At 58.2% G+C, this 25,188-nt stretch overlaps 2 protein-coding genes across 4 annotated transcripts; one reads left to right on the top strand and one right to left on the bottom strand.

Moving 5' to 3' along the window:
- Positions 1-220: 220 nt before the first annotated feature.
- Positions 221-9,708, top strand: ZNF362 (zinc finger protein 362). 3 transcript variants are annotated; one of them, XM_079326404.1, is made up of 9 exons: positions 221-1,366; positions 1,477-1,561; positions 6,496-6,559; positions 6,699-6,945; positions 7,032-7,353; positions 7,452-7,676; positions 8,510-8,588; positions 8,664-8,822; positions 8,895-9,708. In XM_079326404.1, exons 1-9 carry the CDS (start codon positions 1,186-1,188, stop codon positions 9,009-9,011), a joined length of 1,479 nt encoding a protein of 492 aa, XP_079182530.1. In that variant the 5' UTR covers positions 221-1,185; the 3' UTR covers positions 9,012-9,708. The 3 variants fall into 3 exon arrangements, with proteins under 3 accessions (XP_079182530.1, XP_079182529.1, XP_079182528.1); XM_079326403.1 differs by lacking the exons at positions 221-1,366; positions 1,477-1,561 and adding an exon at positions 3,441-3,582 and having other exon boundaries at positions 7,486-7,676; XM_079326402.1 differs by lacking the exons at positions 221-1,366; positions 1,477-1,561 and adding an exon at positions 3,441-3,582.
- Positions 9,709-11,299: 1,591 nt separating this feature from the next.
- On the bottom strand, positions 11,300-23,721 carry PHC2 (polyhomeotic homolog 2). Its single transcript, XM_079326409.1, is given in 24 exon segments — positions 11,300-12,034; positions 12,504-12,572; positions 12,575-12,797; positions 13,132-13,211; positions 13,214-13,272; positions 13,778-13,865; positions 13,868-13,891; positions 14,005-14,059; positions 14,061-14,090; positions 14,092-14,136; positions 15,177-15,242; positions 15,246-15,370; positions 16,709-16,738; positions 16,741-16,862; positions 16,864-16,866; positions 18,031-18,356; positions 18,358-18,374; positions 18,853-19,066; positions 19,135-19,239; positions 19,727-19,888; positions 19,972-20,049; positions 20,121-20,279; positions 20,361-20,546; positions 23,525-23,721. Coding segments are annotated over 23 exon segments (2,379 nt in total). The 5' UTR covers positions 20,505-20,546; positions 23,525-23,721; the 3' UTR covers positions 11,300-11,879.
- Positions 23,722-25,188: the final 1,467 nt, after the last annotated feature.

Genomic DNA, 25,188 nt, shown 5'->3' with positions numbered 1-25,188 from the left:
CCTTTTGTCTGCGAATTTTAATAAAAACGTCTGAGAATGTGGGAGAGGCGGCGGATGGAGGGGGGGGTGGGGGGAGCACCCAGCCGGGCCACCCCTCCTTCCCCAAACCCCCCCTTCCACCCCTATCCCCCGGCCTTTTTGTCTGGCAAACCTCCCCCCCCCCCCCCCCCCCCCGCAAATCCCCTCCCAGGTTGAGGATTTCAACTTAACCAAACTTCTCCTTTTTCCACCTCTTTTTTTCATTTTTACCATCATTATTCCACCCCCCCCCACCCTCCCTCCCGCTTCCAAGCAGGAAGAAGAAGGAAAAGAGAGAGAAAAAAGGGGGGGGGGTAAAGGAGGGGGGACATCGAGGAAAATACCCATTTACCAGGATTTTCCTTTTCTTTTCCTCTGGATGGTCTAATGGAAAAGTTAATTGCAGCCGAATGTACCTTTTTTTTGTGGATGTTGCATGTTGGGGGGGGGTTTGCATTTTTGTATGCACTCTTGGCTTTTTTCTGAGTTTTTTTGCTTACAGGGGGTGGCAGAAGCAGCTCAGGGGCTGAATATTATCGTTACCCATCATCGTAATCACCATTATTATAATTTTCACCATTTTAATTCCTTTTCTCCTTCCTCTTTTCCTCCTTTTCTTCACTGTTTTCTGCATTAACTGGTTTTGTCTAGAAAAGTGGTCTCACTGGCTGGAAGGTCTAATGGAGGGGGGAGATATTTTTTTCATGGCGTTTTTGGCAGGAATGCGGCAGCTTTAGCGAGGGACCCAAATTTCTGTGGCTGTGTCCCAGAGGTCTGTCCCTCTCCAACATATATTTAGCCATATCCTATTTATACATCCATAATCTGGCTACGTCGGGGGGCCTGTGTGTGGGGGGGAGCTTAGAGCTGGTGTGGCCACAGTGATGGATTTGAACCCAAGAATGATGAATTTGATGATTTTGATTTCTTTTCTCCCTTCAAGGTTGGAGGATGCTCCTTGTTGGGTTATTTTTCCCCCCCCAAACCTGTGGTCCTTCAGATAGCAGAAAGGTTTTTTTACCTGGGGAGGATGGAGCAGGTGAAAACAGCTTTGAGCCCAAGGGCTTTGAGATTATAAAGTGATATTTTAGCAGAGAGGTAAAAAAAGTTTTTTAAGTCCCTCATGGCGTGCGATTTGCCAGGAGGCGGAGGGTCCAGGGCGAGGGGATGGATTTCACCCCCAATTTTCCAGCCAGCTCCCCATCCCTCAGCTTTCCCAACAGCTTGGGGGCGAGTAGGGCTATAAAAGAACCCCACTATTTTTTTATTTTATTTTTTTCTTTTATTTTCCTTTTTTTTGTTGTTTTCTCTCTATTTTCAGGCAAAACCCCACGTTCCCACGGGTCGGGTAGGTCGGAGCCGCTTCGCTTTTGTTCCTCCGCTGTGGGATCTCGCGCGCCGGGGGCTGGCGGGGGGTTCGGGGTGTGTGAAGTTGTCCTCCTCCTTGTCCCCCCGTAGAAAAACGCCCCACGTGCAGCACCCGATCTCAGCTAGAGCTGGAGATGGACGCGGATAAGGGGAAGCAACGCCAGTACTCGCAGAGGTGGGCATGATGGCTGGATGGAGGGGATCACAGGGAGGAAAAAATCCCTGCTTTTATACATTTACTTCTTAAAATAGCGCTTAACGTAATGATGTGCATGCATGTAATTATACGAGTGCTTATAAAATCAGAACATCAGAATCAAGGTATTATATGTGGATATATATATTTGTATATAAGCAGGGGCATGGTATTTTCTGGGGTATTTTAGGGGTGTGAGGGACTCCTTGCCTGCCCCCTCTGCAGGGAGGGGACTCTGCTCCCAGCGTATGTGTGACCCCTTGATATTTCCCTTTTAAGAAATGTGCCTTTATATGCATAAAATAATAACGTTCACCCTCAGCCCCTCCACCTTCTGCTTTTTCCCTTAAAAATGTGGATTTTTGGTCATTGGGTGCGATGTCGCGACAAGTGCATGTTGGATCCGGTGCTCTCACTCCTCAGGGTGGTCCCCTGCCTGTGCCTCGGTTTCCCTGCGTGCTGTCACCCATGAGTGACCCCTCCATGCTGCTGGGAGTGGGCAGTTTCCCCCACGCTGGTTTATGGTGCTGCTTTTGCCTTGCAGGGTGCTGACTAGTCTCATTTGAGGGGTGGATGTATTTGGTGTCTGGGGGAGCAGGACCCTCCCCAGGCTGGGGAGTGATGTGTTTTGCGGGGCATGTGTGCCCTGTATCTGGTGTGTCACCCCATGGGCTCTGAGTCTCCCTGCAAGCTGTCTCCTTTGTCCCCTCTGCTGGGTCACTGGACCCAAACTGGATTTGGGGTCACAGCACCTTGGCCCCCATCTTTTAGAAGTGTTGCCACCCTGGTCCTGCCTCCTCCACCCCCGAGCTGGGGACCCCAGAGGGGTCTCCAGCGTGGCTTCACCTCTCCTCCCGCTTGCCACTGGTGCTCAGCTCCTCACCCTGCCCTGTGCACCCCTTTTCCTTCACAGGGACCCTTGGTCCAGGCTAGGGGCTCATTTTGGGTTGGTTTTGCTGGAAATGCGTAAGGAGAAGCCCCAGCCCAGGGCCCTTCGGGGGGCGGAAGCCGGGGGTTTAATTGGTTCCATCTTGGGTGAATTCTTGTGGCGTGCAGGCCGCCCCCTCCCTGAGCCACAGGGGGCTCACCCGGCGTTCCTGCTTCGCAGCCATGCCTGCCCTCTTTCCCCTTCACCTTGGGGTGAATCCCTCCTGGATGAGGACCATCTGGGCAGGGAAGCATGGTGCTAGATGCTGGTTCCTACCCCTTGGTGGCTTTGGGATGCAGGTTTTGTGGATAGGCACTTGCTTTCCCTCCAAAACTCTTCCTGCTCCAGGTGAACCCCAGGGAAACCTGTTCTTAAGAGGGGATAGGGGCCATGGCCTTGTGTTCTGGGGATGGGAAAGTGAGGCATGGTGCAAGGCAGAGCTGGGTTTCCTGGCCCAGGGACATGCCCAGGCCAATGTCACCATCCCTGGTCTGGCACATGTTGGGAAGGATGTGCTGGGGTTTGGGTGGGGGAACGCACAGGGAACATCATCCGCCGGCTTGTTCTCCCCCATGCGCCGTCTCTGGCCACCGCCGGCTTTCCTGCACTCGCCGCTTGGGACAGGGGGTGGGAGCTCTTCCCTGGTGCTCTTGCTGGGATACTTGGGGACACCAGACTCAGTGTCTTGTTTGGTCAAGGACACATTTAGCCACCAAGTGCTTCTCTGGTCACCCCAAATCCCTCCCCTCGCCTCACAGACCCCCCACTTTCAGGCTGTACCAGGTCGGTGGTCGCTCGCCGGTCCCTGGGAGCTGCCCCTTTTCTCTCGGCAGTGGCGTGAAAAGAAATCTCTTGTTTCTTTTTATTTCAGCGAAGGCGAGACAGAGAGGGCTGCCAAGGTAGAGGCGTTCCCTAGAGAACTGTAGCTTGACTTAGCGGCAGTTGGGTAGGAAGTTGGAAGGCTCTAGTGAGCTCGTGCCCACCCGTGCCATCATCTACCTCCCATCAATCTGGAGCCTCAGCGACACGTCTCCCCAGGCAGCTGCGCCCACCTGGCTCCAGAGGCCACCCTGTGAGTACCAACCACTGCTGACCCCGATGGCCCCGGCACCGCCGCCCCCTTGCTGCCACTGACTCCGCTCTCCCCTCGCCACCCCCAGCCCTGGCTTGCTGGCTTCTCCTGCTCTTCCCTCCCCATGGGTGCGGAGGCCAGGAGGCTTTTGGTCTCTTTTTAGGGTGCTGCTGCTTCCCCCCTTGGCCCGGCTGAGCCGTGATGCCGTGCACTGTGCTGTTCTGGGGAATTTGGGGTTCAGCCCATGGTTTTGGGGCTCTGTGCATCCTCCTGCTTGCTCTTTCCACATCCCTCTCCTCTGGCTGGGGTTCTTGGGTCTCCACCATGCTTTGGGCACCCACCTTGTCCCTGGGGATAACCTTTGACAACCCTCAGCAGCCAATTCTGGTACCTGTGGAGGATGTCAGAGGCTCTTCCCACCATGGTTTGGAGCACAGGACCCCATGCTACTGGAGATGTTACCCAAGGGGTGGTTCCCCCTGCCCATCCAAAAGCTGGGGGGGCACAGAGAGCCCTACCACCCCTCCGTGCCCTGCAGAGCCGGGGGGGAGATGTGCCGCAGCATTCCCTACCCTTCACAATTTCCATTTTAATGGATTTTCTTTTTTTCCCACCTATGCTGCTTGTCAGCTTCCATTTTTCATAGTTAGCTGAGAATAGAGAAAAAGGGAGTTTATATATATTTTTTTTTTTTCCATCTGCTTTCTTCCCCTTCCCACTCTGTTTCCTAGCCCTAGAGAAGGGGATGCTGCTCCTGACAAAACACTGCACAATTTGTAACATTAAATCAGGACAGGAGCAGGGATTTTTATAATTATTTTGGCAATGCTGACCATTTCTTCCCTCTTGTTCATCCAGCTCTGTGTGTGGTGGTTTTACAAATAATTTCTCATTTCTTTAGTAAGCCCTCTTCAGGTGGGAGTGGGGAAACACGTGATATTTATGCTTTTCTCCCCAAAATACCCTTTGTGCCTTTCCAGCCCCCTCCAGCTTTGCAGGAAGGATCCTGAGAGTGGTGTAGGGGTTGGTGCCATGTCCTGGTGATGGTTTGGGGCCATGCTGAGGGCTTTGATCCATCTGGGTGATGCCGCTGGCTCCACTGGAGCCCAGCATGCTGTTGGGATGGGGAGAAGGATGGACAGATGGACGGATGGGAAGGACAGAGGTCATGGGGCACCTGCTGAGATGGGGAATCAGCTCCAAAAAACCCTTTTCTAATCATAGCTTTGGTTTCCTGTTTTCCCACGGCTGCTCTGAGGTGGGGGATTGGTGCAGGGGTGCTTGGTCATGCCAAGGGGGCTCAAAAACCTCCTGCCTGAGCTTCTGCTCTCTCTGCCTGCCTCTATACAAGGGATTTCCTGCTGCCAGCTCTGCTTTTGTCACTGGTTCCTAGTGTCCAGCCCCTCATGCTGGCACCAGCATCTCTCATCCCATGCCCATCATACCAAGAGACCTCATATATCTGTGTATATATATACACATGCACACGTAGTCAGTGGGTAAATGCACTCTGTGGGCGGCCTGTGGGTACATACATAATTACACAAAATGCTGGCAGCGGCTGTGTCCGTGCATGGGGAGCTGCATTTACCTCAGCAAGTTCCGCTTCTGTGGCATGGAGCGGGACTTTGCCTCTGCCTGTGCCGCTGGCATCCACATCTGCTATCACTTCAAAACCCTAATATCTGGTGCTTGGGCAGCCAGGAGGTGACCTGGAGTGGCTCAAGACTGGGAAGGGGAATTCCCACAGCCAATGTCCGGGTGGTGTCCTGGACAGACTGTGACATTGAGGACTGCTATAAGAATTGCTCCCATCCCTTGATACCCGGGAACACACCTCATCCTGTGCTGGGCTACTTCGTAGCACAAGGGGCTGGTGGTTCCTTCCTTCCTGCCCTGGTTTCCCTGCAAAATGGGGGTGGTCCATCACACAGCTTCTTCAGGCTGGGGTAGCTGTTGGGATGTTACATTCTGGTGGGACCAGGATTCCCTTTCTCTGGGTGCTGCCCACCTGCCTATGGGGAGCTCAGAGTGTGTTTGAAACCTGGGGCAGGGAGTGTGAGGAGGAGAAGGAGGAGGAAGGCTTATCATCTCCAAATCCTGCCACCCGCAGAGTTTCTGGGGATGTACTTTGCTGGAGGCATCGCTCTAGTTTCTCCTGGAATCCTGGCCATGGCCTGGTTTATTTTGGAGCCAGAGCTCGTGGGACCCTCCCTCCCATACATCCCAGTGGGGTCCTATAGATGCTTACCCTAGTGCCCCCATAATGGGATTTATTGGAATGGCGATTCTGGTCACGCTGGGCCAGTCTGCCGGGATCATCCTCTTGCTGCCTCCTTCCAGCTGTTTTCCATTACATGAAGATGGATTTAGAATTAGTTTTCCTAACGCCTTCAAGAGTCTCCATAAATCTCCTAGCCCTGATGGTCCCTGGTGCTCCTGTTGAGCCACTCCTGGGTGTCACAGGCACTTCACTTGGCTTTGGAGGCATATTTTAGGGGGTTGGGGGGATTTGGCTGTGATTGTTGTTGGGTTCAATGTGCTGCTGTGCTAGCCCTATCCCATGGCAGCGTCCCGTCCACCTCTAATCCCTTCCTGGATGGGAGAAATACTTCCAGAACTTCTGAGATTTTGGCTTCCTCCTTTTCCAAATAGTGTCCTAGTACCCGTGTTTTGTGATCTTGGAGGCAGGCAGGTGCTTGGTGTTCCCCTAATCCTACAGGAGTTTTTGTCTGGGAAGATGCTCAGGGGGTTCCCCATCCCCGCTCCCCCCACCTGCTCCCTGCCTTTCCGCAGAGTCTGGCTCTTGCTTCTTGGGAGGGTGATGGTTTGTTTTGAGGAGTTCAAGGTGGAAAGGCAGGGGGGCCATGTGGCAGCCAGTGATGCCCCATAACTGCTCTCCTCTCTCCCCAGGATGGCGGAGCCTCGCTTCAACAACCCCTACTTCTGGCCTCCCCCCCCCACCATGCCCAGCCAGGTAGGACCCCTGCACCAAGATTTTGGGAGGAGGGAGGATGAGTGGATGTAGAGAACACTGAGGAGGGAGGGGGAGGCTGGGAGTCCCAAGGGTCCTAGTTCTTCTGCCCTCACCCACCTCTCTGCTTTCTCCCCATTAGCTGGACAACCTGGTCCTGATCAACAAAATCAAGGAGCAGTTGATGGCGGAGAAGATCCGCCCCCCACACCTGCCTCCCACCTCGGTGGCCTCACAGCAGCCCCTTCTGGTGCCCCCCTCGCCTGCTGAGAGCAGCCAGTCCATCATGTCCCTGCCAAAGCTGCAGCAGGTGCCGGGACTGCACCCCCAGGCCGTGCCCCAGCCTGACGTGGCCCTGCATGCCCGGCCGGCCACCAGCACCGTCACAGGTACCATCACAGGTACCACCAGTCTGGGGGCCAGAGGGGGATGTGGGTCCCCTCAAAACTAATACTCTGTCACGTTGCCCACTAAGGGCTGGGGCTGGCGTCCCGTGCACCGGCTGTCAGCACCTCGGAATCCAGCCCGGGAACAGGGACCACCACCCCCTCGACCCCCACCTCCACCAGTCAGAGCCGCCTCATCGCCTCCTCGCCCACCCTAATCTCAGGAATCACCAGCCCCCCCCTCCTCGACTCCATCAAGACAATCCAGGGCCATGGCTTGCTGGGAGCGCCCAAGGCTGAGCGGGGCCGCAAAAAGATCAAGGCAGAAAACCCCTCGGGACCACCGGTGCTGGTGGTGCCCTACCCCATCCTGGCCTCAGGGGAGACGGCCAAAGAGGGGAAGACATACAGGTAGGCACACCCCCGCCTGCTGTGGGGGCTGGGGGTGATGGCGGGGAGCCCCCCCACCCCAGCCCGGTCCCTGCGGGGTTCTCCCCCACACCCTCCAGGTGTAAGGTCTGCCCCTTGACGTTCTTCACCAAGTCGGAGATGCAGATCCACTCCAAGTCGCACACAGAGGCCAAGCCCCACAAGTGCCCCCACTGCTCCAAGTCCTTCGCCAATGCCTCCTACCTGGCTCAGCACCTGCGCATCCACCTGGGTGTCAAACCCTACCACTGCTCCTACTGTGAGAAGTCCTTCCGCCAGCTCTCCCACCTTCAGCAGCATACCCGGTGAGAGCCGCGTGGAGGGGCTGGAGACCTGCTCCCTCTGGTTAGGCAGGGGGACAGGCAGGCACCCCACACCTACCAATCTCTCTTGATATCCTTTATGGCCCTGCTCTGCTTGCTGGTCCTGCTACCATCATCTCCTTCATCATCATCTCCCATCACCTTCATAATCACCACAGTCCTCACTCCCACTGTGCTCATTGATTCCCCCTCACACTGGTTGTCCCCATTCCCTTTATCATCCCCACCACACTCATAATTTTCAACACTTCTGTGGGCTCAATCATGCTCATCATCTCCACTACCTTCATCATCTCTATCATGCACCTCTGACTCCACAGCCTTCATTATCCTCACTGCGCTCAACATCACCACCACCTTCGTAGTCTCCGGTACCTCCATTGTCTCCACTGCCTTCTTTCCAACCATGTTTACCTTTGCCTCCATGCTCATCATCTCCATTACTTTTCCTTTATTGCCCCCACCATGCTCAGCCATTTGCACTGTGCTTTTCCCCACCACTTTCTTCATCCCCATCATGCCACCATCCACCCACCACCTTCCTGACCTCACCATGGTCATCTGTCCATGCATGCCAGTCCATGTCCTCCACACCCATCATCCAACCAGCTTCACAGTTTCCAGCATTCCATCCTCTCCCAACCCCCATCTCTCAGCCCCATGTCTCCCCACCTTCTCCCCTGTCACCTCCTGGGGCGCTGGTGCTGCTGTGCCTGCTGTAACCCCCCACTCTGATGTGACCTCGTGGATGGAACCAGCACTGTCCCTGGTGGTGGGAGTGGAGGTGGCAATGACCCAAACTCGTGTGTTTCCAGAATCCATACTGGTGACAGACCCTACAAGTGCCCACACCCTGGCTGCGAGAAGGCCTTCACCCAGCTCTCCAACCTCCAGGTCAGCATGTGGGGACTCAGGGCGGGGGGCACAGGGGTCACCATAGTCCCCCCTTGACGGCCTCTGTTCCCTCAGTCCCACCAGCGCCAGCACAACAAGGATAAGCCCTACAAGTGCCCCAACTGCTACCGGGCCTACACAGACTCGGCCTCGCTGCAGATCCACCTGTCTGCACACGCCATCAAGCACGCCAAGGCCTATTGTTGCAGCATGTGCGGCCGTGCCTACACCTCGGTGAGCATGGGGAATGCCCCAAAACCTGCACCCAGTCCCCAGCCCCCCACTCACCCCGGTGCCCCCCCACAGGAGACCTATCTGATGAAGCACATGTCCAAACACACGGTGGTCGAGCACCTGGTCAGCCAGCACTCGCCGCAGCGGACGGAGTCGCCCGGCATTCCTGTACGGATCTCCCTCATCTAAGTGGGAAGGGGACAGGACCCCCCCCGCAGCATGAGGAGGAGGAAGAGGAGAAGGAGGAGGAGGAGGAGGAGGACATGACCCCCAGCGCTGCGGGCCATGCCCGGGCCGTGCTCCTCCCTGGCTCCCACAGGTTTGGTGACATCCAAAGACGGTTTCAGAGCACTTTGAATCTCTGCGGTTTGGTTTCTTTGGGGGTGGCAGCAGGGGTGGGGGTGTCCCCCCTGCCAGGCCCTGCCCCCCCATTTTTGGATACAAATATATATATATATTTATTGGCCAATAATTTGGTGCTGCTAAAGACCAGAATTCACCCGAAAACGAACCGTGGATGGAGCAAAAAGCAGCTGGGGGAGGGGGGAAGTCCCAACGCCCCCCCCCCCCGCCCCCTCAGACTCTGGGCCCAAGCACCTCCATTTGGGGTTGATTTTTAACCATTTTGGGGTTTTTTGTGTTCTTTTGGGGTCCCTTTCGAGGGCGAAGCCGTGAGCAGAGCTGCGTCCCCCCGGGGACAGCCCCCTGCATTCCGCCACCCCAGTTTTGGGGGGTTCGGGGGTCCCCTGCTTTGCCTTGTGCCTGCCTGTACATACCCCCTGTATAGAGCTGGGGGGCACTCCCCTCAAACTCATCTATATTCTGTACTTTTTGGTTCATTTTGGATATTAACTGTGTTATTTTTTATACACTTTTTAAGCCTTAACTCAGCGTTTCTTTGGGGTTTTTTGTTGTTTTTTTTTCAGGGTGTTTTATTTACCTTTTATTAATTTTTAAACCCCTGTTATTTTTTACCCCCCTATTATTTTTGCCTTCCACCCCCTAATTTTTTACCCCCCCATTATTTCTCCCCTCGATGTTGTATGATATCAATATTGTAACCTTTTTTGTCAGCATGTTAATACTGTGTAAATATGCCTCTTATACACTTAGCCCCCCCACCCCTTTTTTCTCCCCTTCCCCCGAATTTTGGGGCTTTTTTATTTTCCTCGCTGCCCAGCCAGGCCAGGCCTCCCTAGAGCTAGTTGGTACCTTATTAAAAAAGGGGAAAAAAAGAAAAAAAAAAAGAAGAAAAAAGAGAAGAAAATGGACAAAAAGTTGCCCCTCTCCCTGTTGTTGCCACCGCCCTGTCCTCCATTGTGGTTCCTGGAGAAGCTGGGGGCACCACAGCCTCACAGTGTGGAAAAGGAATGAAACCCCTCCCCCCAGCCCAGCCCTTTCCAAAAAAAAAGAGAATAAAAGAGAACAAAAAAAAAAAAAAAAAAAGATCAAAACAGGAATTAATGAAACTGGGGGCTTGTCTTTGGGGGGAGGGGAAGAATGAGGGGAGAGGACTTTCCTGTGGGGACATCTGTGGGCACGGGGCTGCAGGAGGGGAGGGTGAAGCTGTGAGTCATCCTCAGCAGGTGTGTTGTCCCCAGAGTTTCCCCAGGGACGGGGGTGGCACAGTGCCTGGTGGCTGGCACACACCGGTCACTGGTGTCTCAAGGTGAAGGTGGTGGCTCCTGCTTCTGGTGGGGGATGTGAGTCGAAGTGGGTGGAGACAGTCCAGTTCCAGGGACAGTCCACAGTGGCCAGTACTGCTGGAGACGTGTCACTGTGGCCTGGGGCACCTCACCATGGCCACAAACTGTGGTGAGACCTCAGTGTGGCCAACGCCAGGGAGAGCTCAGTTTGACCATTTGGGGACCTTCCAGCAACCCGTCACCACCTTCAGGGACACCTCATCGTGGCCACAACACTGGGGTCACCACACTGCAGTAGTCCCAGCCTCAGGGACATGTCACAGTGGGTACCATCTCTGTGTACCATCTTCATGTCCACCAGCTCTGGGGACACCCCAATACAGATGCTACATCCAGGGACCCCTCACCAGGCCCATCAGCTCCAGGAATGTGTCATCCCCACCCCAGGACCATCTCCAGGGACATGCTACCATATCCCCTCTTGTCTCCCTCCCCACCTCACCTACTTCAGTACCCTGTGTCCCCCTAAGCACTGGGACTTGTGGGACACCTAAAAGTGTGGAGGGTCCCACTGTCATCACAGGCTTCTGGGAGAACATCATCCTCACCCCAGTGTGGGGGGCAGCAGGGAGCCCCAGGGTCACACAGGTAACAACACCAACCCTGTCCCCATTGCCCACAGGAAGTCCCACCACCCACAGTAGCAGTAGATGGAGACATCCCGAGTTGTTGCCTCAGTTCACATGAGAGGAAATTTGGGGGTGGGAAGTGAAGAAAACTGGGAGGATCCCAGAGGTTTTTTCAATGTTTTTTATTAAAACAAACAAACAAAAAAAAAAAAACAGGAAAAGGGTGCGGGGCCATGTATTTTTTTCAATGTTTTTTCCTTTCTTAAAAAGACCATGCTGGCTGAGGGGAGAGTGGGGGGGTCCTTACCTGCCTAGGGGGGGGGCCCCCTCACCACTGTCTTGTGCTAAGGTGCCCCCAAAACAGCCCAGTGTGTGGGGGCGTGTGAATGGGGGGGTGATGCCTCCTCCACGCCCCCACCTCTCCCTGACCCCTTTGGGGGGAAATCCAAGCCTCCCTGGGGGCCTCAATCCCAGATAGGGGAGGGAGCACACATTAAGGCAACCGTCCTGCTTGGCTCTGCTGACTTGAGAGGGAACATGGGGGAACACATGGGGACCCCCTTCTCCGCTGGAGAAGGGGGGGTGACTCCCCCAGAACTGAGGTGGGGGGGGCTCTAGAGCTACGGGCTATTTACACCCCCTGGGGGCGCGGGGTGTGCTCACAAGTGTCTTCCCCCCCTTGCCCCCTCCCCGGGGCTGCGTGGGAGGTCAGGGGTCCTGCGGGGATCCTGGGTGGGTCAGGGGGTCCCGCGGGGGGAGTGGGTCCTGTGGCCCCCCCCCCCTCAGGAGTCCTTAAGCATGTTGATGCGGGCATAGATCTTGAGCGCGGGCCCCAGCTTGATGTTCATAGTGCTCATGAGATGATCCTCCTTGAGCAGCAGCAGCGCCTGCCCATCGATCTCCTGCGCTCGGAACTCCTCTGCGATCTCCTGGCAGCCTGTGGGGAGGAGCAGCATCAGCAAACCCTCTCAGAGCCCCCAAAAATTACAGGTTAGGGTCTTTTCTGTACTTAAATATCCCAAAAAATGTAATTTAGGCAGTTATCATATGTAAATCCCCCTCCTCCAATCATCCTTTAGATTTATCTGTGGAGTAAATCACCCCACTCCCCCCAAAATATCCATGGGTTTGTGAGTACAATCTTCCCTTCCCCAATATTTAATGAGTTTATCTGTGAGTAAATCATCCCCCAAAATATATATTTATGGGATTATGTGTGTAAATCCTGCTCAAAAATATATTAGGGGGTTCTCTCTGAATAAATCTCCCGCCCAAAAACACAATTCTGGGTTTACCCTTGAATAGATGCCCCCTTGGACACATCCATGAGGGATGTAAGTACCCCAAAACCACACTTCTGTTATCCTAGGTAGATCGCTCCCTGTCTGTCCAAGGACATTTCTCACCTGGCAGCGAGCGGATGAACTCATAAACGTCCTCCACGTTCCACTTGCTGGGCTCGCTGGGCAGGAAGCGTGGCCGAGGCCGGGCAGGTCGCGGCCGTGCACATCTGGCAGCTCCATGTCCCGCAGCTCCAGGTCCCGCTCTCCCTGTCGGCGTCGGGACGTGGAGGAGCTGGCATAGATGGGCGACAGCGGCTCCTCGTAGCTGGAGTTGTCAGAGCAGCGGCTGGAATCCTCCTGGCTGTGGTTGAGCTGCACGACGCCGTCACCGACCCCGGCTGGGACAGACCCCTGCGGGCTGCGGAGGCAGTGCTGGCCTCAGCACCTACCCCTGTCCCCAGAATTCAGTGACAAACCCCAGCCTCAGTGCCCACGGTGTTCCCAAAACTCAGGGACAAACTCCAGGCTCAGCAACCCACCTATGCCCCCGAACTGGGGCCAAAACTTAAATCCTGCACGTCAATGGCCACCCTGTATCCCCAAAATTCAGGGACAAAACCCAGGCTTGGCACCCACATTCCCAAATTGGGAACAAATTCCAGCCCCAAAGTCCACCCAACTGGGGACAACGCTGGCTTCAGTGCTCACCCCATGTGCTCCAGCTAGTGAACAAGCTTCTGTTCCCCCTCACCTGTTTCTTGCTGTCCTTGCGCAGGGGGGGCAGGGTTCCTTTGCAGCTGCGGCGCCGCCCATGGGGGGGCCCTCCTGGTTCTGGAGTTTGCTGCGATCTGGGTGGAACACCCCACCCTCTTCGTGCAGCCCACCATTGTACCTGCCACGGAGCCATGGGTCATGAACGGTCCCTGCCCACTGGGGGAATTTTGGGGCTATCTCTACCCCCATCAAAGTGCAGGAGGGTGGATTTTGGGGTTACCCCCACCCCAGCAGGTAGATTTTGGGCTACTTTTCACCACTGGATGGATTTTTTGGGGTTACTCTCCCACACAGAATGGATTTTCAGGTCACCTTACCCTGACAGGTGGGTTTCAGGGGTTACCTGCACTCTTGTCAAGCGGATTTTGGGGTCACTCCACCATCCCAGATGGATTTCTGGGGTTAACTCTACTCTGTCAAGTAGATTTAGGGTACCTCTACTCCACTGAAGAGGGTTCAGATGGGTTTTGGTGTTATGTCTGCTCTGTCAGAGCAGGTTTTGGGGTTGCCTCTACACTGCTTGGGTGGATTTTGGGGCTACCTCTATCCTCCTAAGTAGGGGCCTGGGTGGATTTTGGGGTCACCTCTACCCCATGAAAGAGGGGATGGGTTTTCAGGGTTACCTCTTGGCACAGGCCATGGAGCAAAAGCGCTTGGAGCGCTTGAACTTGTAGGCGAAGTCAACGCGGCCACAGAGCTCACACTTCAACTTGGGGGATTCCCCTCCTCTTTGGATTCTGGGGGGCGTGGAGGGACACCCAGAGAGAGAAACCAGCCAGCTCAGCCGGGGACTCTGGGGAAATCCCAGGAGCTCCCAGGGGGCTGGGTGGGCTGGGGGCCCGGGCGCTACCTTGCAGGTACGGCTCCTCCATGTCCGAGTCAGTGGTAGTGGTGTTGTCCTGTGGGTGGGAGCTTGTCCTGCAGCAGCTCCTGCGCAATACTGCTTGTGCAGGGCCCCCACCAGCAGCGAGGAGCGGCCCACCTGTGCACACACCTGGCTGCACCTGTGCCCCAGCCACACAGACTCATTCCTATGGCCATGGGGCTAGCAGGGATCATCCCAGGCAACCCACACCCACAGACAAGGGTAAGGAGAGATGGATGCATTACCAAGTACAGCTCTGCACCTTGATGGTGACATGCGTGTGGATTTTGGGTCTAACTATTCTTTGAGGACCCATTCCCCTCAAATCCAGGAGCAAGGATAAGGTGAGGAGGATTGTTACCAGGAATCATTCTACCCCTTTCTGGATGCTGAAGTGGCTTAATAACAAGGCAGGGGTTTGGGGGGTCATAACTGTCAAAGTGGCCCCACTCCCCAACCCCCCAAATCCCAATGCCCCCCTTCCTAATCCCTCAGCTCCAGGACAGACACCAGGTATGTTGCCAGGAACAGTTCTGTCTCTTCCAGATGATGGAAATGCTCAATAGCATGGGTGAGGACTTGGAGGTTTATGATTGTCTGGGTGCCCCATTCCCAACCCCCCCAAATGCAGGAGCCCTCTTCCCCAACTTCCCACATCCAGGAACAAGGACAGGTAGATGGGAGATGGCTCAGCCCCTTCTTGCTCAAGAAGGAACTCAAAAATGTGAAAGATTTGGGGATTCACAATAGCATGGATGTCCCGTTCCCAACATCTCTCTGCACCAGAAATAGGGGTAGGGATGTGGGGATACCATACTAGGAACACTTTTGCCCTATTCACAGTCACAAAGCCCTCAACACATGGCTGGACGATTTGGGGGGGATCATGACTGGATGTGACCACTCCCAACCTCTGCAAATCCAGGATAGGGTTCAGCCCCTTCCCGAAAGACAAAACGCTGAAGAACGTGTAACGATCCAGAGCCCCAAATCCTGGGATAGAACTACTGTGGGACACGTTACCGGAACAGCTCAGCCCTTTCCTGATTATGAAAGCAGGGGGGGCTCCAGCCGCGACTGTGCGCCGCATCCCCAAAGCCCCCAAATCCATGAGCCTTCTCCCAAGCCCCGTCTCTGGGAGAGCGGGATACGTTACCAGGGAAGTGCTCGGCGCCCTCCTGGATGACGAAGCCCTCGATGACGTGCGTGAGGATCTGGGGTTTTCACGATGGCCTGGGGCGTTTGTTCTCACCCATTTGTGGGGGGCGCACCGCGACGGTGGCGGCAGCGTTGCCGGAGCCCGAGGTCATCCCGGGAATGCGGGGCTGCGCAGTGGAGGCGCTCGGGGGCTCTGGGGGACAGCGGGGCACACGCGGGTGAGGGGCGGGCGCTGACGCCGCGCTGACGCGGGGCCGCGATTTCCATACAGCTGGAACGGGGAGCAGCTGCTGCCGCTCCCAGTGCCACCAGTGCCGCCCAGAGAGCCCCGAGCGGCCCTTGAGGGGCTGCGAAAGGAATTAAAGGGTCCCCCAAAATAACCGGAGGGGTCCGGACACTCCCAGAGACCCCAGAACGGATCAGTAAAGCCCCAGCGCGTCGCTGTAAAGCACCAGTAAGGCCGCATCTCCCCCAGCACAGCCCCAACAGGGCCCGGTCTCCCCCCGTAAGGCCCGAATAACGCGCCATCAAGGCCCAGAAAGCCGCAATCCTCCCCAGCAAAGCCCAGTACAACCCCAGAAAGGCCCCAGCACATCCCAATAAAGCCGCAGCAGGGCCCGATCTACGCCCGTAAAAACCAATAAACCCCAGTACACTCCAGTAAAGCCACAGCACAGCCCAGCGAGGCCCGATAGCCCCAGCCCAGCCCGCCCGGCTCCTCTCCCCTCGAGGCCGCTCGGCCCGGCGGGACCCTCAGGCCGCGCAGGCCCCGGCAGCCCCATCACCTTTGTCCAGCGGCGGGCAGCTACCGCTGCCCCCGCCCTCCCTCGCCCCGGGCAGCGGGGCCGGGCCGGGGCCGGGGGCGGATGCGGAAGTGAGGTCAGAGCCGCCGCCACCGCTGCTCGGGCCGGGCCGGGCCCCCGCAGTCGGCGCTCACTCACCGGGCGCTCAGGTGCCGGGGGGGGCAGTGGCGGGGGGGGGCCGGGCCGGGGCTGCAGCGGGAGCGGGCGCCGGGAGCGGGGCCAGGGCCGAGCGGGGACAAAGGCGGCGGCGGGGGCGAGGCCTGCCACGGGCACGCCCCCCGCGCGCCCATTGGCGGGCGCGGTCGCCGCGCGCGCCCGGAGCCTGGGCGGGCGGACACGCCCTCCCCCAACACCACCGCCTCCCGCGACACCCCGCTGTCGGGGCGGAGTCTCTCCCCACGGGGGGCGTGGCCGCGCGGCGGTTGCACTCCCTCACGGTGGTGGGGCGGAGCCTCCAGGCCGGCCACGCCTCCCAGCCCTCGCACCAGAGCCGCGCCTACACAATGGGGCGTGGTCACGTCCCCACCTCCCGGGTGCCCTCCGCCGCCGAGGCGCCCGTACCCCCTTGTCAACCGTGGGCGACACCGTGGACACGCGTGGGCTGAGGGACCTCCCCGCGCACAGCCCGGCCCCGCCCAGCCCCACCTCAACGTCCCCCTGTTGCTTTGGGGGGCTTGGGGTGCATCACCCCATGAGCGGGTCTCTGTGGGAGCGAGGCGAGGGCTTACCGTGCGTGAGGTGCCGCTCGCCCTCGGGGTGTCGGGGCCCGGGGGAGCGACGGGCGGCGAGAGGGCGGGGGGCTGCGGCGGGGCGGCAGGCTGGCTCTCGGTGCGCTCCTCTGCACGGCAGCGGTCCCGGCGGGTGCCCTCGGGGACCCCGAGGAGGGCTGTGGTGGCAGGGACACGCGTGGGCAGGGTCAGGTGTGCACACGCACGTGTGAGGGTCAGGGCAGGTGTGTTTGCAGGTGGCAGAGGGGCATGCACCTGCACGGTTGGAGTGTCACACCTGTGCATGGGGTCACACACAAGCGTGTGGCTACAGCAAACATGCACATGCACATGTGTGTCACAGTTGGGCACGTGTCCAGACACACCTGATTTGGGCATGCACATTTGCACAGATGTCATGCAGCCCGTGCACACCCCCCAAAACACACGGGTGCATGGGTCTGGCGTGAGTGTCACACACATGCACAGGCTAGACACACCATGGATCGAGCACACGTGCACACACACAAATCAGGCAGACACGTCAGTATTCATGTGCATGGACCAGGCACACACGTGCCTCTGACACGTGTACGTGCAAGTGCAGGGTCCTGGAGCAAGTACACACATGCAGGGAGCAGACATGCATGCACACGTACACACATGCATGGGCATGCATCTGGCAAAGCTGTGCACACACACGTGTATGGGTCCAGAGCACATGTGCAGGTGTCAGACATACAAGGATCAAACACGTACACACACACATGGATCAGCCACATGCTCCCCATGTCACAGAACCAGGTATACACAGACATGTAAGTGCCATGGATGGGGCAAACCAGTGCACACAAGTGTGCATGGAGCAGGTACACCAGGCAGTGTGGCCTGAGTGTGCACACCTGTACACCTGCAGATTGACATGACAACTGGTCCCCATGCACATTTCAGGAACACACACGCACACACACGTGTGCAGGGATTGGGCACTTGCACACCCAAGTGCACGTGGACACATCTGACTCCCCAACATCCCCCACTCCCACTCCAGTGCCCGCCTTCCTCCTTCCCTCCCCTGAGCTCCCCCCACCAGGGGGCTTGGGCGCCCCTCACTGTGAGAGTTTGGGGAAAGTTGATGGGAGGTCTGAAGGGAGGTTTGGAGGCCCCTCATCATAGGGGTTTGGTGGGTGGTTCGGAGTGCTTTTGCAGGAGTTTTGAGGTTTGGGGGCCCCTCACCATGCGGGTTTGAGGGGAGTTTGGTGGGAAGGTTTGGGGAAGGCGTTGGGGGATGTTTGAGGGCCCCCCATCATGAAGGTTTGGGGAGATGTCTCAGGGCCCCTCACCATGGGCCGGCGGGCTGCAGTTGCAGGATGACAGCCGAGGCATGCTGGAACTTGCGGGGGGCAGCGTGGCAGCCAGGGTGCCCATTGAGGGGGCCACCCTCACCCCCCGCTCCCTGGGGGACCCCTGTTTTGGGCTGAGGGGCTGGGCCAGGGCTGGCAGGGGGCAGGGGCTGGAGCTGGGGGGCAGAGGGGGGGCCCGAGGGGGGCTGCCCACGGGGGCCCAGCTGCTGCTGCTGTTGCTGCTGCTGGATGACAAACTGCTGCTGCTGCTGCGGCGGAGGCTGCGGCTGCATCGGCTTCGGCGGCTGCTGCAGGAACTGGGGGGGGCTGCAGCGGGGCATAGGCTGCAGGGACAGCAAGGGGGACAGAGATCCCCCCTCATCACCAGCACCTCAGCCCCAAGGGACCACCCCCAGGATCCCCCTCCAGGAGGCTGCTGCTCACTGTATCTGTTCCCTCTGGTGCCCTCAGACAATGAGCTTTGCCATCTCCCGCTGCTGATGTGGGAATCTGCACTCAGGCTGTCCTGAGGGAGGGCCCAGTTTTGGGAGCCACGCCAGTGCAGCATCTCAGGCTCCAGCAGTACATAGAGTCCCACAGTCTCACTGCCCCAGCCTACTGCATCCCACAGGACCCTGGGATCCTATGGCTGCTTAGACCCTCTCGGGCAGCGCCCCTGCCAGTGAGGGGAATGGACCCAGTGCTCAGGCAGATGATAATGTGCAGGACACATCAGTGAGAGCCATCATTAGGTTTCAGAGTGAATAGCCCATGACTCCCCCAGCACCCAGGGGTGTCCCCTGCCCCAGAGCAGCCCCTTACCTGGGGTGACGAGCGGGTGGGTGGCAGCGGGGGCGGTGGTGCGGGCCAGGGCATGGGTGCGGCCCTCATGCCCCTCGGCCTTTTTGAGGTGCTCGGCGGGGGGCTCGGGCGGGGGCCCCCGGGGGGGGCCAGCCCGGGGAGGGGCACCCCCGGGGGGCTTCATGGCCAGGGCAGGGAGGTGGGGGCCGGCGGGGCGCAGGGCCAGGCTGTGCACCTGCAATGGCAGTGGGTCAGGGGTGCCAGGGCAGATTTTGGGGGGCTGGCAGGGGTGGAGAGACTCACCTGAGGGGTGGTGGGTGGTGGGGCAGGTGGCGGGGCCGGTGGAGGAGCTGGCGCAGGGCTCTCAGGCCGGACAGCGCTGACGGGGCCCGTGGGCGTGAAGATGAGCTGGGGACAGGGAGAGTGGGTGCATGGCTCACTCTCTAGGGTCTCAACAACTCCCCAAAGGCAAAGAGCTCCTGTTTGGGCACCCCAGTGGGGCTCTGGGTGCCCTGTGGGGTCCGGATATCCCCAGCGGGATCCCCTATATGGGGGATATCCTCTATATGGATATCCCCTATATGGGGACTAGGTCCCTACAGCAGAGTGAAGGCACTTCATGAAGCCTACAGATGTCACAGCAGGGTGATGGGCACCCTGTAGGGTCCTCAGACCCCCAGGAAGGTGGAGGGCGCTCCATGGGCTCTGGGCACCCTATAGATTCCCCATGGGTCCTGGGCATGCCACGCAGAGCAATGAGCACCCCTACAGGGTCACAGCACAGCTATGGGCACTCTGGATCCTGGTCATCCCACAAGAGGATGATGGGCACCCTAATGGTCTTGGGCACCCCATCAGGATGCTGAGGTATGCCATGTCCCAGCCCTGCCCTTACCATCTGTGCCCGCAGGTACATCTGGGCCTGGCTGGCAGTGAGGGCAGGTGAGGCAGTGTTGCCCAGCAGTACAGCCTGCTGAGCAATGCCTGATGCCCCGGGACCCACGCTCTGTGCTCGGTTTAGCAGTTGTGCTGCCGCCGGTGATGTCGCCAGGTTGATCTGGAATGGGGCATCAGGAGAAGGTTGGGGTGTTGGCACAGGTGGCACGGGCAAGGTGGGTGCCGAGAGGCTGAGGGACTCACCGTGGGCTGCTGTGCTGGGGCTGGCTGGGTGCCATTGCCCCCTGAGGAGCTGCTTTGCCGGTTTGCTGCCAGGCTTGCCTTGAGGAAAAGCCGAAGGTGAGGGGTGTGCCAGCCTCAAGGGACCCTCAGTGCCCGTGGGGTGCCCATACCTGCTGGACAGCGGCCAAGCTCTGGAGCTGGGCACTGGTGAGGTGCTGCTGCTGGAGCGCGGCCGTCTGCAGCATGAGGTGCTGCTGCTGTGCTGCGTACATCTGCTGCAGGTACTGTGCCGCCGTGTTGGGCTGCCGGTGCAGCGCCTGCTGGATCACCTTTGGGGGGGAAATGTGGCCCCAGGCTGCGCCACAAACCCCCGGTGTCCCCCAACCCTCCAGTGCCCCCCAGCCTCATACCTGCACAGTCTGGCGGTCGGGGATGCCGCTGTAGACAGAGATCTGAGGCCCGGGCGGGCGCATGGCTGTGGTGCTAGTGGGCGTTGGGGCCGTGCCACCACCGCTGCTGGCAGGAGCCGGAGCTGGGAGCTGCTCATTCTCCATGGCGGGGCCGAGGCAGGATGGAGGAAGTGGGTGAGACTAGAGCTAAGGGGGAGGAACAGAGTGAGAGGGTATCCCTGGCACCTCATGTCTGGATAAGGAACAGGGGCTGGAATCACAGAGGAGGAAGAAGGTGGACAAAGAGGAAGAATGATGGGAGACGCTGTGGTTATCCTCCTTCACCAAAGTGGGGGTCAGCACCCCAGAGGAAATAGGGAAAGGAAGCACGGACAGGAGGATGGATGGAACAGACGGAAGGACAGGAGGAAGGATGGACAGAGGGAAGGCTGGAAGGCAGAGAGATGGAGGTGAGGAGGTAGGGATGGATAGAAGGATGGACTGGAGGAAGAGAGGGATGAAGGGGTGGACAGACAAAAGGAAATGAGGGAAGGAGGGAGGTAGGAAAGAGACAGATGGACAGAGAGAAATGAGGGAAGGGGAAGAAGAGAGAAATCAAAGGAGTTAGGGAACTAGGAAAGGGCAGATGTAAGGACAGATGGAAAGAGGAAGGGATGAAGGATGGAAGGACAGAAAGAATGACAAACACGAGACGGAAAGGGATTGGACAGAAGGACGGATGGAACAGGAGGGACAAATGGAAGGATGGATGGGCAGAAAGGAAAATGGATAGGAAGAGAGATAGAAGGACAGATAGAAGTAAGGAAGAAGAGACAAAAGGACAGGAAAGACAGAAGGAAGGAGGGATCAAGGATGGAAGAAGGAAGGACAAGAGGACAGACAGAAGAAATGACAGACAGAAGGAATGATGGCTCCAAGAACGGAAGGAAAGAATGATGGATGGATAGAAAGATGGACATAATGAAGAAAAAGAACCAAGAAAAGAAGAAAATGCTGAAAAAAAGCAGGAAAGTGAGGGACTAAGGGATGGAGGGAAGAACAGAGCAGACAGGAGGGAGGAAGTATGGACAGATGAAAAGACAAAAGGGAGGAAGGGATGCAAGAAAGGCTGGATGGACATAGGAGAGGGATGCAAGGAAGAATTAACAGAGGAAATGGATGAGGGGAAATGATGATGGAAGGAAGAAGAGGGATGAACGGACAGCAGGACAGGTTGGACAGCATGACAGAAGGACAGGAGGAGAATGCGGACAGTGCTGTGGGGGCCAGACAGGGGAGTTGGTGGCAGCACCTCGGTCACCACAGCCACTGTAGAGGCCATGAGGCTCCATAGTCACCAACAGCCACCCACCGCCCCCACGCTCTACCCGTGACACCTGACCGAGCCCCTGCAGTGCCACCATAGCAGGGCCAGGGACACACACCACAGAGTACGGACAGCGGCCTCTGAAGCTGGTCTTGGTGGCCATTCCACAGCACAGCTCCACAGGCCACCCCAGCCCAGCAGGAGGGATGTGGCAGCAGTGATGTCCTGATCTTGTGTAGCCCATGGGGCTTTGTCCCCTGAGATGCCACTGTCGCAAAGCAAAGGGTGGGACATCCATCTGTTCATGGGGGTGGCAGTGCATGCGGCCTGTGACACTTCCCACCCTCCCGGCAACATGCATGGCACATGTCCACCATCAGCTAGAGAGGTTTTAGGCAGCACCTTTCCCACCCTACAGCCATGGAGCTATTTTTTCCCCTCTGGTGGCATCAAATTGATGTGGGGTCACTGCAGTGACTGGCACAGAGGGATCACACCAGACACATCAGGAATCAATGCCCCAGGGGTGGGCACAGCCCAGGAAGCCCCCAGCAGCTCCCACCCATTGTGGGTCCGAGCCCTTGTCCTCACCCACACCAAACCCCACCAGCGAATTTGGGGTGTCAGTACGGAACATCTCACCTTTGACCCAGAGGTTAAGAAACCTGGTCCATGCCCTCCCAAACCATTACACCCACCCAAAATAATAAAAAGGGAAGATTTTGAATACTGCTGGAACCCACTGGGGTGGAGGAACATGGGGGGTCCCACAGTCAGGACTGGAAGAGCCAGGGAGCTGGAATTCCCTGAGCTGAGCCCAAAATGGGGGTGGCAGAACAATGAGGGGGTAGGGAAATCTTGGAGGAATGGGATGGAATGGGGATGCAGACAGATTGCAGGGGCAATATGGGATATACAGGGGGAAGATGGGAGAGTAAGCAGCAGTATGAAGCAATATGGGGGGAATAATATGGAGGTTCAGAACAAGGGGGGATGCAAGATGCTGGTGAAGGGTGACATGAGGTGGGAAGGTGGGATAGAAGACAGAGGGGTCAGATAAAAGAGTAGGGATTGGAAAACGATGATGGGGCAGGAATAATAATGAAAGGGAGCAAAAGCAGCGGAGGGGGTGGAAGATAATGCAAAAGAGGGGAAAACACTAATGAAGGGGTTGAATAGAAGAGAGGGAGTTCAGATATAACACTGGGGGGTCAGACACAATATAGGGGGTCAGAGGTAACAGCGGGCACTGGAATATGATTGGGAGTGAGCAATAGTAATAATAATAGAGAGTTGCAGGATAGGGAACAACAGGATATGATATAGGGAATGATAAGCGGGTGGGTGGGATAAAAAAGAAAAGAGAGGGTTAGATGTAATAAAGCGGGAGTCAGATAAAATAGTAGGGACTGGAACATGATGGTGGGAGGTGGAAATAATAACAGTGCAAAATCAGGAAAGGGGGTGGAAGATGGGGAGTGGGATATGATGGCAAGGGGTGGGATACAAGACAAGTGGGTCAGATACAGCACAGCGGGTCAGAGATAACATGGGGGCACAGGAATATGATGGTGGGCGGTGGGTAATAATAATAATAATAATAATAATAATAATAATAATAGTAATAATAATGTAGTCCAGAACCAGAGGAGGGGGCACAGGAAAAAAGGAATGGGGGGAGATACGGGTGAGGGTGGGAAGTGGGGGACCCTTCGGGGAGCGGGCAGGGCCACGGCCCCGGGTGGGGAAACTGAGGCACGGCGGGTGCGCATGCGCGCCCCCCCCCTCCCCTCAGCGCTCCCGCCCCCCCGGCCCAGACAAAGCCGCCGGGGCCCGGTAGCGGCGGCACGCGCGGTACCTGCGGGCCGGGCCGGGCGAGGCGGCGGCGGCGGGCGGGCTGTGCCATGGCCCGGGGGGCGCCGGGGGGTCCCGGAGCGGGGGGTGCGGGGTTCCCGGCGGGGCCGGGCCGGGCCCGCTCCCTCCTCCCTCCCTCAGGCGGCGGCGCGGCGGCGGCGCGACGCCATGGCTCATTTGCATTCCTGCGCGCGTCACGTGGGGCCACCCGGCCAATCGCCGCCCTGCGTGCCCCGCCCATCGCGCCGCGCGCCCGCCGCTCACGCTCGCCATGGCAACCCGGAGGGGGCGGTGAGCGAGGTCGCCATAGCAACGGAGATAGGAGGGGGCGCGGATGCCGAGATGGTGGCGGAGATCCGGTCTCCTGTGATTCCAGGAGTCATCGCGGGGCTGCCCAGAGTCAGGCCCGACGGGATGCTGCTGCCTGGGAAAGGTGGCACCGATCCCTGTCGTTACCGGGGATCACCCAAGGTCACCCCGAGGATGCTGAGGACCGGTTTCGGGCAAGGAAGTGCGGTGTGAAGTTGGTGGCACCGGTCGCCGCTGCTGCGTGGGGTCGCTCGGAGTCACCCAGGGCTTCCCAGGGCGGGATGCCCAACCACCTGGGCATGGTGGCACCGGTCCCTGCCGCCGCCGGGGGTCACTCGGGATCACCCTGGGGATACTGAGCGTCGTTACCGGGGGCAGGCAGCGATACAGGCGTGATGGTGCCTGTCCCTGGTGCCATGCCGAGTCACACCCGGGGGATGCCAAGGGGTCGGTACTGGAGGGATGCTACAGCGTGGGCATGGTGGCACTGGCCCTCGGTGTTTCCAGGAGTCACCCCGGAAATGCTGGAGGCCGGTATGGGCGGGATGCCGCAGCGCGGGGATGGTGACCTGGGTCCCCGCTGCTGCTTGGAGTCGCTCGGAGTCACGCCGCGGCTGGCCCAGGACAGGCATCGGCGGGATGCTGCACTGGAGGGGTGATGGCAGCGGCCCCCGCCGCCACGGGGTGTCACCCGGGGATGCCGAGGGCAAATAACGGCCGGATGACTTGTCGTGGGAGTGGTGACACCCGTCCCCGGTGTTTCCCAAGGTCAGTCCGGCGGTACCCAGGGCTGTGCCGGCGGGAGGCACGGGTGGATAGCACCGCCCTCGGAGCTACCGGGGCTTGCCCGGGGATGCTCCCGGAGATGCTCTGGGTCGTTACCGATGGGATGCTACAGCGGGGAGAGGGTGGCACCGATCCCCTGTGTTTCCTGTGTCACTCCGGACATGCTCAGGACCTGTCGGGACCGCTGGGATGCCGTGGTGGGGGGAGGGTGGCATCGGTCCCAGTGCTCTCGGGGATCACCATGGGGCTTGTGGCTCGGCCGTGGGTCACTCGTGGCCACCAAAGCCTTTTCGACACGGGGCTCCGTCCCCCGCCTCCCCGGCTATGCAAGGACAGGATCTGCTCCCTGCACTGGGGACACTAGGAGGGCTATGTGGAATCCTGGTGAAATTGGAGGGGGGAGCATGGGGGGGACACTGAGCAGTCGTGGGGGGCTCTGAGGCCTATTTACGTGGCTGTGAGGGACTGTGGAGGCTGTTAGGGATGTGAGGGAGCACTGAGGAAGACTGGGGGGGCTGTAAGGGCCAAGGAGAGGAATTGGGGAGCCATAGGGAACACTGGCAGGGGGCTGTA

Source organism: Erithacus rubecula, assembly GCF_903797595.1.
Source record: "Erithacus rubecula genome assembly, chromosome: 24".
In the NCBI taxonomy this organism is placed as follows: Eukaryota; Metazoa; Chordata; class Aves; order Passeriformes; family Muscicapidae; genus Erithacus; species Erithacus rubecula.
This window is presented reverse-complemented; position numbering and strand designations above follow the sequence as displayed.